The sequence below is a fragment of the Theileria annulata genome, chromosome 4 (assembly GCF_000003225.4).
Source record: "Theileria annulata chromosome 4, complete sequence, *** SEQUENCING IN PROGRESS ***".
Lineage (NCBI taxonomy): Eukaryota > Apicomplexa > Aconoidasida > Piroplasmida > Theileriidae > Theileria > Theileria annulata.
Window position 1 is genome coordinate 1,574,068 of NC_011098.1, and position 14,922 is coordinate 1,588,989.

Sequence of the window (14,922 nt, forward strand, 5' to 3'; positions counted from 1 at the left end):
AGTAGAAGAAAATTTTTAAATTTTTTGATATCTCAAAACATAATTCGTTACATAATTCGTGTAATTTTTCGTTTAATGTTTCAAATCAGAACGTTTTTCATATTTTGATCTATTTCTCAATATGTCATTTTGGTTGTAATCACACATTTTAAACTTATTTTTAATAATGAAGCATCAATTTTAATATTTTATTCGGCCCTAATAACAACATCTATTTAATCGATCAAAGGAAGTAGATGTTCGTATAACTTTAATTTTTGATGTTAAATTAGCTCCAAAAATTAATGGATACTCTAAAATAATTAACAAGTCCAGACTGATAGTTTTCATTTCTGTAATATTACCAGTATTTAAATCATTATGTGTAAAAAGTCCACACATCTCAGAAATCTCAACAACATCGCAATAATTTTCATTATTTAAATTAACCATTTAAAAATGGCAGAAATAGAAACCGATGGAAGTGCTAAAGAAGTGGAAGTAAACAACATCAAGCCTCACGGGAATCTCAAAAACACAAACAATCACGAACCATTAGAAGAAACCACAAATACCATTAATACAAATGGAATAACAAATCAAATTAATAAGAAGAAAGGGTCTTTAAAAAATGAAGGAATACCAAGAGAATTACTGGGCCTGTGTATAGATATGGACTGGTGTAAAAAGTCAGGTATTGAAGAACAAACTAATGGATTCAATATAAATCATGGAAAGGGATCAGATTATTATCAACATAATAAAGAAGTGGTTAAACACAACGAAAATGAAGATGATACTAAAGTTGATGTAAATGCCGATAAACAACCTATATTAATAGAAAATGATAACCTTTTAACACAAAATGTAGATGAAATAACAAGTTCAAAAAATAAACAAGAACGAGCAAGGATAAATAACAGTGAGAATAAAAAGGAAGAAACATCTAAGGAAATAGATAGAGTAAATAAGACTAAAACAAAGGTTATAAAGAGGAATTCAAGGTCGGTATCACCAAAAGACTCAAAAACAAAAAAGGATACAATAAATGTGGAACATAAACCAGACTCCGATTCACCAGAAGGACAAAATAAAAAAGAAAAAAAGGTAGTTCAATCTAAAAAGGCTTTGGAAAGTCAAAAGATTAATAAATTAAAAGGTAATTTTATAAATTTATAGTTAATTTATTTTAGAAACATTCATGGCACTTAACAAGTATCCATTCAAGAAAGAAACCAAGCTGAAATCTAAAGACTGTATAGTATTCTGGAAAATGAAATCGGATATGGACGAAACACTAGGCTCATTGGAAAATAGTAAAGATAAATTCGATATGTCAAATTTCCACATTTATAAGGGCCTGTTTGTGGTTGATAAAGTGTCCGAGTCAAATGAAGTTACATTCGATCCAGTGAACGAAGTTAACAAAAATATCACGTCTAAATACATCGATATAAAGGATAAAACCACTAAAAATAGTAGTACGAGCGGAAGCCCAGGTGTAAAATTTGAAGATTCAGTAGTGTCATGTTTCTTGTTTGAAGATTTAGCACTCTACTGGTCCGGAAATAGTGTATTGTTGTGTTTGTTGTTTATAAAGGTAGAAGAAGGATTGTATACATTCAAGAGTAAGAATAAAAATGATTCTTCAAAAGCAATAAAATCAAAAAAAGCAAGTAGATTGTGTTGTAACATCTCAGCGAGAGACCCGAGGAAATTCAAAAATGATGGAGCAGAAAAATCAGAAACCTGCCCAAACAATGATTATTGGTGTATAATATTTGAAATAATAGAAGAAGTAGTGAACCCATACCTTTTCAGAGTCACAGACCCGAACCTAATAAGACCATACAACCCAAAGTTATTCAAAAAAAATCCCACAATAAATAAAATTTTAAGAAACATTATCATGTGTAATTTGAACATGATAGGACCGGAAGGTGAAGAACAAGTAAACGATAAGTTGGAAGAATTAAAAGTGCAATTCTGCAATGTAGATAAAGAGATACCACAGACATTCGATAACTCAAACTGCCTAACATGTCTACTAGTTGTCCAGTTTTTAACATCAAATTCACAATATTGGCCGTCTAAACCAAAGACACCCTCGAGAGTTAAGTCAAGTAATAGTTACGTTAGCTTTAAAGTGTCAAATATATTGAACCAGAAACCAGTGGAGGAGATTAGTAAAAATGAAAATAAAGTGGAACAAAAGATGACACCAAAATTGACAGTGAGTAAAGGAGTGGTGAAAGAAAATGTTCCTCAAGTGGAATTGATCGAAGAAAACGTGGAAGAAGGGTTGTTTGTGGATTCAATACATAGAATAACTAGAAGGATGGTGAAGGAACTGAAGTATTCAGATATAATACCAGATTATCCAGAAGTTAAAAAAATCAAAACTGAGAGTAATCCGAAGAGACCAGCGACAACTTCGGAAGATAAAGAAAGTTATGAAGAACAACCAAAGAAGAAAAAATTAATACAAACAAACCAAATACCAAAAATAGAAAAAATTACAAGTGTAACGCAAAAACTAATACAAATCACAGATATAGCATCAGGATTCCAGATTTTAGGCTTCCTTATCAAATACTCACCAATAGATAAGGACCCAATGACTAAAAAGGGAAGAGAATGGAATTACGGAGTTGTAAAATACTGGGAACCAAAATATAAGTCATTTTTCATACACTCATTGAGAGAAGAGCTGATACAAACGGGATCAGAGTTACAAATGTACATCAAATTATTAGAAAATACAGAAAATAAGTATTCAGATTCAGTAACCTGGATACATTCGCAAGCCTACTTCATATTAGGAATAGGAGAATATCCAGTCTTTAACCGCACAAGTAAAAAAAACTTAGTTGATAAAATAAATGAAGGAAATCAAGAAACAACACCAATTTGTAAAGTATGTAACAATAAGATTTTATTAATGAGAAGAGATTTCTCAAAAATACCTAGAAATAGTCAGACAGAAGTCGATGAAGAAATGCTATTATGTGACTTCATAGAAGAGTTGCAAACTACATATGACTACCCAAACTATTTGTTCAGAAACCCAGCACATTCAACAGTGCTGGCATTGAGAGAACTGGAGCAAATAGGTTTTAAAAAAATAATTCGGATCCTTGAATCGAATATGGACATAACCAAGATATTACTGGGGAAATATCAAAGAGAATTCATGCCGTTGTACAATAAAACTACATTATACCTCTGCATAAAGTTGATATGGTGGTTTAGAAAACATTGCAATATAAGAGAAACATTGAACTCAAAGTCTAAAATAAATTTAATATACTGGGGATTCAAGTGCGTAACATGCGGAAACCACTATCACGCAAAGTGCCTAATGTACCAACACTTGAGGAAAATGCCGCCGGACCTGAACAAAGAAAACGTAACGAACAGAACAAACCGACATAAAACATTCTGCAAAAACTTCAGAGTGGTTTCGAACATGAGAACATCCTACTACTCAAACGAAAACCTCTACGAAACAACAGATTTTAAAATGGACATAGAACAAGATTTCGTAAGTTTAAAAGAAAAAAATAATTTTTAGGAAAAATACTATGTAGAAGAAGTTAGTAATAAAGAAGATGAAAATTTGATGGAAGAAAGTGAGTTAGTTGAAAATAACATAAATGGAATAAGAAATGAAGAAATTCAACCAAAGAAAAATAAAGAAAAATATGTATACTACCCATTTTTAGACTCAACATTAGAATCACAAGAATGGAGCTGTCCAGAATGTAGAACATGTATGTACTGCTGTGAGCCAATAAGAGGAAGAAGCTATATCAGTAGGTTAAACTACAGTTACGGATTTACGGATACGTTAATGAAGTCGTATAAGCAGTTCCCACCATGTTTTGAGCAAAAGTTAGATCAATTACAGAGAAATTGCCTCCAAACTGAAAAGATAAAGGACGTAGTGTGTGTGTCGTGTAGCATTTCAGCACACAGGTCGTGCTGTTATCCAATGGTTCCAAACCTACTCTTTATAGAGTCATGGAAGTGTGATTATTGCACACAATGTATATCCTGTGGATATCGAGATCACAATACGGCAGATTACTTGAACTGGGGACTCTTCTTTTTCTTTTGCCTCAAGTGTTGGGAACTTTTGGAGAGGTCAAACTACTGTGGAATATGCTACAAAGTCTGGACACACTTCGATGGTAGTTCACAGAAGTGGGTACAGTGTGAAGGATGCAAGTTATGGATACATATAGAATGCGACGATCTGGCAAGATTAATCACAGACTGCCCATCATCAAGAAATCAAAATTATAGATGCTGTATTTGTAGATCAGAAGATAAAATGTTCAGGTGCACAAAGGCACTTGAACAGATATTTATAGTAGATAAGCTTAACCAATTCAGGTACCCAGTGTCACCAACCTTTGTAACATACTGGAGATTAGTAACCAAACCCATGAATTTAGTAACACTATTCACAAAGGTAATTTTATTTTATTAAATATAAATTTTATTCCATTAGCTATAAATTTAAGAATATTAATTTCTTAAGTGGGTATTTGAAATAATGTTTAGCTTGAAAGCTTCAAGTATAAGTCGGTTTATGAATTTATATTTGATGTGTTTCTGATTCCATATAACGCGAAGATGGTAAATATGCCAAACACAAAGATATACAAGTTCGCAATCATATTCGAGAGAAAGTGCAGACAAATCATCTCAAGCATAATGCAAATAACGGACTCTGAAATCACAGTAATCATGGATAACGGAACATCAGGAGGAAATGTAATATCAAGAGAAAAGAAGTTATTAACATCTGAAACATTGGAACAAATGCAAGTTGAGTCAGTAGAGGAACAAAAGGAAGTGAATAAGGAAGTTGAAAGTGAAACAATAATTAACGTTAAGAATGATAAGACAACTGAAGTGAGTAGTAAATCAGAAGAGCATAAAATGTTAAGTGCGTTCACAGAACTGAAAAATAAAGTAGCCAAATTCAATTTAACATTCGAGTATCTGCTCTCATGCATACTGAATATGGATGTTAATATCCAAGATAACACAGATAATTCATATGTGGATGTGTCAGGAATGAAAAACGTAGTACAACACTCTAGTTCAAACGGTTACGAGGATGTTCCACCGATAAGCTTCACAGAAATTTCGAAACTATTGCACCCACACGTTCCATGCGGATTGACTTTTTCTGTGGTGTCTGTGGTGTCTGTGTTCTCGCCAAAGTTTATAATCCCACCAACATTCAGTAGTAGTGAAGATTTCGAGAATTTGGTAAAATCAAAGAAGCTTATAACGCTGAACAAAAATAAGCCAAAGAATCCATACCTGATGTCATTGATGAAATTCAAGGGGAAAAACTTGGGAGAATTCTATTTGGATACGCAAGAACAGCTGGATAAAATGTCTGAAACATTGTTCAAATACGGTTTTATAGGTACACTGGACGCGTGCGTAATGTGTGGGTCTATGGCATTTCAAAGTTATATGATCTACTGCGAAAACTGCGCTGAACCAATGCACTACTACTGCGCAGGATATATCTTCCCACCAGAATACCTCGAGTACACCAAACTCAAGTGCGCATTGTGCTCAAGGTGTGAGAGGTGTGAAGTTGAAATCCAGTCAAACCACCCATACGAGCTCTCGAACCTGATGGACTACAAGTTTGGAGAAGCACTGGGGCTAATACCAACAGTAATCACAAACATAGTGTTACATTCAGCGCAAGTGATAGCGGATGCAGCAAATTCAATGATGGCCCAGACAAGCCAGAACAAGGAAAACTACGAGTTCAATAACACTGCAGTGAAGTATGGAACTTTCTTGGATGGAAGGTTCATGGTAACACATACAGGGGAAATTTCAATTAATTTGGATAAAGAGTTACAAGAGAAAATATATCACCCACTAAACTCAGTCAAGTGCATAACTTGTGGAAAATCAACGCATCTAAACTGCATTAGAATACTCAGACCACCAAACCCCAATATACTAGAAAAATTAAATGAAAGGAATTCAGAGAGGAGTGTAACAAAAGATAGGTGTGGACTAGAAAGTGGCCAATTATATAAAAATTTAACAGAAAGCCGAGACGAGAATCATTATATAAATACAATGAAATCAATTCAAAATAACCTCAAAAGTTCAAAATTCTCACTAATGAAAGATTGTCAAGAACTAGATTATAGTAATGTAAATCTAGTTAAAGGGAGTGATTCAAGTACAAACCAAGCAATGTCAGCACTCAAAAACCTGTCATTGTGCATGAAAGTTATGGATAATTTGAATGCTAGTGTGTATTTAGAAAACTTAAAATCAGCAGAAGCAGAAGTTACTCAGAATCCTAAATCTCAACAAGATTTTAGAACCAATAAACTGTTAAATTCTGATCCTAAGAGTGTAAGTGGAGGGAAATCTGTACCAGGATCATTTAATAATGTAAACTCAACTACATATTTCGAGAATTTGTCGTATTTCAGCACATTTGTATCCAATAACATGTGTAATGGTAATGAAGCTAATTCTATGAATAAAAACGAGAATTTAACTATGGGAGAAGATGGAGGTTATGATAATGTAGATGTAAGACGTGAAGGTGAAAACATAAATGAACAAAAAAATGGAATAACAGAACCGAGGACAGTTTCAGAGTGTACTAACTCATCATTCTTTTCATACGCAGAAATATTGAAAGCATTTGAGGAATATTCACAGGAAGAATATTTACAAAGAGAAAAGGAAGATATAGACTCAGATTTCAATATACCCTTGAACCTGAGTTGGGAGTTTGATGGCTCAGGAGTCTTTTCATGTAGCAAACGTTGCGCAAATAAGTATCATAATTTAAATAATATAAGGTTTCCACAAGAATCTTTGTATTCAAACTCGCTTCTGACGCAGTTTGATTCACTCCAGCAATGTTACAAACTGGTGGAAGTTGAGAATGAAACGGCACAATACCACCTAAAAACAATTTTAAATAATTTTGAGCAGGAAGATGAGTTTGATAGATTAGATGGAACAGAAGGGTTAACTGGCGTTAGAATAAGAAATCGCTGTATAATGTGTGGAAAGTTGGTTAAAAATATTACTAGTTCCAAAGAACAAGATGGTTCTGAAGTGGTAGTGTATTATTTACCTCAGAATACAGGAGTTTGGGCTTTATGTGTAAAATGTGAAGCGTATAGTAATTATCTAGAGAATATATGCAGTGAAGTAGCAAGTAAAGATGAACAGAAGACAAAAATTGAAGAAATGAAAAATACTGCACTTGACACTATGACGTCTGATGACTTTATGACTCTAATGTCCTCAGCAAGGAATTGGATCCTAATGAGCCAGGTAATAAACATTTCTAGATTAACAATGTTTTAGCACTCAATTAACTATATCATGACCGTGTTGGATGCACTGTGCCCCAGTATGTTCGAAAACATAGTCCTAAGAGGAATAGTATACGACTTTCTCATCGACGGAGATCATTCTGAAATATATCCTCATCTTTACAATACATTCATTAATTCACCAATGACTTCTATCACATTCACGGAATGCAGAGACTCTATAATTAAATATCAAGTATTTAATTAGTTAGAAATAACGTGTATGTTAGATAATTAGATAACAAAATAATTGATATTTAATTAGGTAAGTTGTATTCTAAATATTTTTAGGGGATAAATGGATTAATGGATAGTGATATGTCCAATGATTTCAATAATACAAGTGAAAATTCAGTAGATTGTGTTTTGGAGTCTAATTGTGATGTGGAAGAAAAGATGGATAGGAAGAGCATTTCATTGAAGTTATCATACCGAGTTATGATCTCCAAATATATACAATACGTAGTAAGATCAACAAGATTCTTTGGAGTATATAAGGATTTATTATCATATAAGATGTTGTTAAGGAAATTGGGGTTCCTAGAGAAAAATAAACTTTGTTATGAATACAGTACAATGACGGCAAACTTTATGGTAATGAAGTTGAAGAAATTATTCAATCAAATAATTAGTGGAGAATTACAAAAGGATGAAATAACGATTCGACTAAACAAAAAGTACCCATACATGAGAAAGCATTTGGCATACCTCATATACAACGGGAATATTAGTTTGTACAAACAGTTAGAAATTTCAGAAAACCCCAATAAACTAACAAAATTCATAGAAAATATTAATGAACCCAATGACAATATTAATGATAATTTAAATATTAAAGAATATGTTAATATGGAAAAGGATATAAAATCACCGTCATGGATATTGGGGAAAATAGGATATGAAGCAGAAGGGATATTGAAAATACTTCAAGAATTCGTAAAGTTCTCAAATTTAAGTGCCAAAAATAATAAGGAAGGGGGAGCAAAGAAGACAAATAACGCATATAAGAAGCTATTTATCCAACCAAGAGGGTATCAAAGCAGGATTAATGCAACAAGTGAAGTTCCAAAATCAAATGAAGATTTATTTTATTCAGAATTTACAAAAAAATCAGATTCGAATTTAACAATATCAAGTTTGTGTGATAGTTTGAAGATGGCAATGGAAAAATTGATGGCAGAGTCTAAAATGGAAGAAATGGAGGAATATTTGACAAAACTAATTGGTTCCTCATATTTGGTAGATTTAGTGTCAGCAAGAGCAATAACAGGAGATCTTATAATAAAGGAAGTAACCGGTTCTGAAAAGTTATATACAGACTTCGGTGATTCTGAAGATAAGATAATAAAGCCAGCAATGTGTTACCACCTTAGATCAAAACAGCAAAACGTGTTTACAAGTTCAAGTGGTGATGGAGGAAATGACCAAAATGAAGAACAAATGAGATTAGAAGCCTGCTGTTTGTGTGGAATAGAAGAAAACACACTGTTGAGAGGATGTTTGGTACCATGGAGGAACGGGTTCGTGCACTCTGAGTGTATACTCTGGTCACTCAACGATGTGTATTGCGCAAGAACATATAATTATAATTATGATAACTTTTATACGTTGTTTGAGTTCAATCAAGTTGAAATTCCCCAAATAGAGAACCCGGATAAGAAAAAGAAGAGCACCTTAGTTGGTGATAATTTCCAACAAACAGATCTAGAAGACTATGAAACGGCGAGTCAACCGTCTGAAAATTCTGATAGTGAAGAAGATATGCTAGATTTTGAATATGATACTGAGGATTCACGACGTCCTTCTGAATTATACGAGAGCAAACCTGAAGAAATGGTTGATTCTACGTTAGAAAATGAGAAACCTGAACTGGTGGTAGAATCTGATAAAATGGAACAAACAATGGAAAACATGGATCTTGGTAAAACTACGGTTGATGAAGTTGCTGTTGGTGAAACTAATAATGATGAGATAAATGTTGATGAAGTTATGGTTTGTGAAACTAATGTTGGTGAAACTATGGTTCATGAAGTTAATAATGATGAGACAAATGTTGATGAAACAAATGTTGATGAAACAAATGTTGGTGAAACTATTCTAGATGAAACAAATGTTGATGATAGTACATTTGATGAAGAGGAAAATAATTTAGGATCGGAAATGATGCCAGAACAAGCTAATATAAACCTGATGTACATGCCAGTGTTGCCACCAGTACAAGTGCCAGACTCGTTGGTGGAAATGACATATAAAGCATCGAGACTTACGACGTGCCAGTGGTGTAATATGAAAGGAGCAACAGTGACGTGCGCAGGATATAACTGCAAAATATCATTTCACCTGTGTTGCGCAATGGTGGCGTCAAGTAAGCTGGTGCACAGCATAATGGAAAGAGATAACCCAGAAGATGAGTTCCAAGTAAAGGTCTTCCCAATCAAGATGTTTTACACCAGAAGAAAAGTTTGGTGCGCAGCATGCTTCGACTTCATAACAGAGAACGTAAAGTCATATCACATTAAGAGCCTGATGAACTTGAAGAAGAGTGATGTAAAGTCGTTTCTGTGCCTGGAAGGAATGTCGCCAAACGCAACAAGAATAGTGTTTAGACAAACGTTGCAGTCAGTGAGAATAGTGCCAAGAACATTGGACTACAAGAAGCTGGAAATATTCATGTCATGGACAAGCTCAACATATAAAATAATAAAGTCATCATATAACCAAACGATGTATAATCATCAATTGGAGCCTGAAGTGACGAATTTCATTACAGATATCCTTAAGCCAGACCCATTACCAGATAACCCGAACAAGATTAATACGGATTATGATTACAGAAACAAGTATTTTTTGTATGGATCAGATAAACAGGCGACATCAGTGTTCTCAGTAAAGGTGCCGTTTTTGTGGTATGACGGAGGAGTGACACATAACTTATGGAGAATTGGAACACTGACGATAATCAACATTGGTGACGCACTAATGCAGGATAGAAATGGAACTTTGTATCCAATTGGGTTCACGTCAGTGAAAAGATTCTGGAACACAAACTATTATAAGGAAAAGACTGAAACAACTGATGATATTGATAGATATACAGATGGGTTTATGGAAAATAATGATTCCAATTTGAATCAGTTGTTTTTAAACCACAAATCAACCTTTAACTCATCATTTGATTATAAAAAACATATAGGAAAAGAAACAAGGAGTTATTACCTATTTTCTGTAAGATCGCTGGAAGGAGAACCTTTTTTCACTATTGACCTTGTGTCAAACCCAAAAACACAATTACCCAACGTTAGATTATGTCAAGGAAGAGATTTATACAAGACATACAATGCATTTAAAGAGATAATTAACGCAAGAACATTAGATATGCCACCTGAGGCGTTTTTCGGACTTAATTTACACATTGTACTACAACAAATTAGATTTGATCTATGCTGTACAATGATGCATAGAACTACACAATTCTGCAAAATCACAGCATTTAAACAATCAGTTTTAGGTTCAAGGTATTATTATATATTTATATAAACAATATATATAAATTAATTATATTAGATATATAAGGAATATTTGTATACTAAAATGGTATTTGTATTAGGTTATCGAATTTTGATTTGAATTTGAGGTTGGGAGAACCAATGGTTAATTTGCCCTATAAACTAAATAGGTCAATAATTTCGGAACATTTATCAAAGGATTCGAGAGAAAGAGAACAGACGGTAAGGAAAAAAATAAATAATGATATTAGGAGTCTGATTTGCTTGAGACAAGAAATAATAGAAGTAGAAGTAGGAAACAATATGATTTGTCAAACACGTCAACTCAGTATAGATACTTGTTATCAATACCACCTGAAAACCGACTTGATGTTAAACCTTCAGTGATCCACGGCTTAGGACTATTTGCAACTGAGAATATACCAGCAGGAGAGCCAGTGGTGGAGTATGTGGGAGAGTTGATCAGAGACGTAGTTGGAGACCAGAGAGAAGAGTTCTACTCAGAAGGACAAGGAGGAGATGGGTCCTGTTACATGTTCAGACTCGATGATCAATACATTGTCGATGCAACGAGGAAGGGAAATATGTCCAGATTTATTAATCACAGTTGTGATGTATCTTTTGATTCTATTTTTATAGTTATATAGTTACTAGTACACAAGTCCAGCCTACCACGATATAGTTATATAACATTTGTTAATGGATTTGTAGCCGAATTGCTTATGCCGTATAATAACGTGTGAAAATGGAATGAAGCATATTGTAGTATTTGCAAAATCAGAACTGAGTCCAGGAGACGAAGTTACATACGATTATCAGGTAACGATTCAATTTAAAATATTATCTTAGTTTGGTGTTGAATCTGAAACCAGAAAACTCATGTGCTTGTGCGGAGCACCTAATTGCCTAGGAAGAATGAACTGATACTTAATTTAATACAATATTTATATCAGTATATATTAAATAGGAATTAAAGTTTCCGAAATCCAGAGTGAATGCAGACGATGCCGCCAGTCAAATTGCGGTAAGAAACGTGTAAAAATCCAAGCGATTTAAGAATCTCAGCAACCTCCTGCTGGTTGGGGAATTTCCGAATAGAGTCCACAAGGTAGTCATAGGCCTCCTCGTTCTTGGCAACCACTGAGCCGAGGAAAGGAATTAACTTGTCGGAATAAGTCTTGTAGAGGACAGAGAGAAGCTCATTCTCACAGTGGCTGAACTCAAGAATTAAGAGACGACCGCCGGGCTTCAGAACTCGGTAACATTCACTTAGGCCAGCGTTCCTGTCACTGAAGTTTCTAACTCCGAACCCGATGGTAATGATGTCAAAAGAACAGTCTTCAAAGGGAAGTTTCTCGGCCTCTGCGTTAACCCAGGAAAGGCCCTGAACTCCGGCTTTTTCAGACTTCTCCTGCCCAAGTTTGGTCATCTCTTCAGAAGGGTCGCAAACGACTATCTTGGGTGTTATTTTTAGGCTGTCGTATAGTACAAATCCATTCGAGTCTTCAAATTTCAAATTTTTCGACAACTCAGCTATGCGGATGCCAATATCGCCAGTTCCTCCAGCCAAGTCCAAAATATCAACAACCATATCATCTAAATGAATATATACAATTTTTACACCAAAAATATTTATAATATCTATAATAGTATTGAAGTGTAAGTGATAGAATAGCAAAAATGAAAAATACCTGGAACAAAATCATTGGAAAAATAGTCCTTTGAAAGGTGTCGGTGTGTCATTTTCAGAGACGAAATGACCTCCTGAACCAATACTTCCTTCCAAAACCTGTGGATTCCAACACTCATCAAATCGTTCATCAAGTCATAGTTCTTGGCGACGTCTGAAAAAACTGACCTAACAAACTCCTTTGTGGGTGAACTGAATGACCTGGATGCCTGGAAACAATGTGAGCTGCGTAGATGTACTAAAGGCCTAAGGCAGCGGATGTTCCTGGAACTGAATACTGAATTTATGAATCTCATCATGAGAAATTAAGATTAAAATTCCATATAAAGGTAGAATTTGGGTTTTAAAATGTGGAAAAATAAATAATTCATATTCAAATTAATCATATTATGGAAAATTAAGGTGAATTGGGAAAATTAAACACCATATTTCTCAAGAAGTGGAAGGCAGAGATTAATAAATTTACCTTCTGAGGCTTTGGAAAGAAACCCAACCTAAAATGAATTTAAAACACTATGCAAACCTTTTTCCAGCCAATTCCACCCTTATTTACTACATTTTTGATAGAGTCCTCTCCTGTGTAATGTGGGTCTGCAATTAAATACGCCACTTCTCCTAATTATAATTTATATATCTGTGGTTTCTATATTTTATTTATTCTTTACCTTGTTCAGATTCTACACATATTCCTAAAATTACGTAGGCGTAGGCCCCAGCTCCTACAATCACTGGTGTTCCTTGACTCTTTAGGTGATCTGCAATCACTACATTATAATTCCTGAACTCTGACACATCATTTAGGTACAGAGTTTTGTACATGTATCCCAGGTACCAGTTTAAAAAATAGCCGCATTCCACTGTTCCAATCCATGTGTTACTTCCAACTTTTAAATCCTTGTGAGAAACGTCATTTTCTTTTAAAACTTCTTGAATTTTGGAATGTGTTGGAACCAGCTTAGTCGTGTGATACCCAAGTAAATACCAACTACAAACTAGTTGTAGTGATCTGTAACAACACCCCCAACCAGTATCATTTACACCCATCTAAAATATGGTTGTTATATTTAATATTTATTAATATATGTGTAACAATTATAATACCTGTGTATAGTGATAGTACTGATAATTCCCTTGAACCATGCTAACTGTTGATTTTTTAGGGGAAATCCATCCCGGATAAGCATTAATAGCTCTGTGAGGCTACTCAAATATTAATCAAATTAATATGTAGATAAAAGATTGTATATATAAGACTTACTGAGACTAAAATGGTTTTATCAACTAGATCATAAGGGTTGAAAACGGTTTTTAGTTTGGATGAATTTTCGAAAACACCATCAAGAGATAAATTTGAATGCGATGAAAAGTCAAAGAATGGTACAACTGTACCTCCAAAAGGCACATAATTTACAGATTCAGTGTAGCTTGAACTCGACATTAAAAACTTAAAAACTAAATTTAAACATGTATTTTTATCATTTTCCTCATCTTTATCAATAACTTTGGGTAATTCCTTGTTCAGTGCCAATGATAATGCTCCAGTTGTTGTATCTAATTTAAGGGCAAATTGTGATCCAAACATCTCCAAAAGAGGAACCACGTTAAATATTTTATTTTTATCTTTGTTCTTAACCTTATTTTCAGTTTTAGGAGCACTTTTAACATTTTTACTCTTATTGGATTTGTTACCTGATCTAGGGTTACTGTTTCTGGTTACTGTTTTCTGGTCTGATTCTGGAAATTCGTTAAAATAATTCAAAAACAATTCCTGAGTATTTTTTTCAGTTGAAACAGAAACATAACAGGATAAACTGTTGATATCATTAGTCATATAAGAACAGAGCTTAGACAACTGATCATGAGTTTTATCTAAAACTGATTTGGAAATTAAATCCTCTTCAGATTGTTCCAAATTTATCAAAACTGTATTTTGAATAAAAAGCTTAAATGAGAAAGAGCAATCTTCATATTCTCCACAAACTATAAATACATGTTTTCTGCCTCTGCTATTGAAACCAAACCCTAACGAGAAAACTGGGTAAAACTCAGAAAGTTTATCTTTATTCTGTTCAAATGGTTCTGAATAAACAAGTTTACAAGATGGTTCATCTGATTTAAGCTTAGTCAAGCATGACTTTAATGAATCTACCAATGAATCTTTTAAACTATTAGGTAAATCTTCCATTTTATATACTCCTGGCTTAGTGACATTAGTTTCTGAATCTTCGTTAAAAGACAGTTTAGAGAAGAATAAGACGGAGGCATGAATCAACATTAGGTTTCTGGCCTTTAATTCAGAATCGTCATCTTCAACCTACATATAAATTAACTTTTATTCAATTGTGTTTAA

The 14,922-nt window shown here is 33.8% G+C and overlaps 3 protein-coding genes across 3 annotated transcripts; 1 reads left to right on the forward strand and 2 right to left on the reverse strand.

Annotated features, from left to right (window-relative positions):
• Nucleotides 1–438: 438 nt before the first annotated feature.
• TA09890 (uncharacterized protein) lies at nucleotides 439–11,731 on the forward strand (the record flags this gene model as incomplete). Its single annotated transcript, XM_948344.1, has 9 exons — nucleotides 439–1,138; nucleotides 1,173–3,523; nucleotides 3,554–4,456; nucleotides 4,549–7,335; nucleotides 7,369–7,572; nucleotides 7,668–10,891; nucleotides 10,984–11,104; nucleotides 11,137–11,496; nucleotides 11,594–11,731. 9 exons carry the CDS (start codon nucleotides 439–441, stop codon nucleotides 11,729–11,731), a joined length of 10,788 nt encoding a protein of 3,595 aa, XP_953437.1.
• A 121-nt stretch (nucleotides 11,732–11,852) lies between these two features.
• TA09885 (methyltransferase, putative) lies at nucleotides 11,853–12,868 on the reverse strand (the record flags this gene model as incomplete). The annotated part of the gene is made up of 2 exons (XM_948345.1): nucleotides 11,853–12,523; nucleotides 12,574–12,868. The coding sequence occupies 2 exons, from the start codon at nucleotides 12,866–12,868 to the stop codon at nucleotides 11,853–11,855; spliced, it is 966 nt and encodes a 321-aa protein (XP_953438.1).
• Nucleotides 12,869–12,988: 120 nt separating this feature from the next.
• TA09880 (uncharacterized protein) lies at nucleotides 12,989–14,847 on the reverse strand (the record flags this gene model as incomplete). The annotated part of the gene is made up of 5 exons (XM_948346.1): nucleotides 12,989–13,066; nucleotides 13,096–13,187; nucleotides 13,238–13,616; nucleotides 13,674–13,772; nucleotides 13,831–14,847. 5 exons carry the CDS (start codon nucleotides 14,845–14,847, stop codon nucleotides 12,989–12,991), a joined length of 1,665 nt encoding a protein of 554 aa, XP_953439.1.
• Between the last annotated feature and the right edge of the window lie 75 nt (nucleotides 14,848–14,922).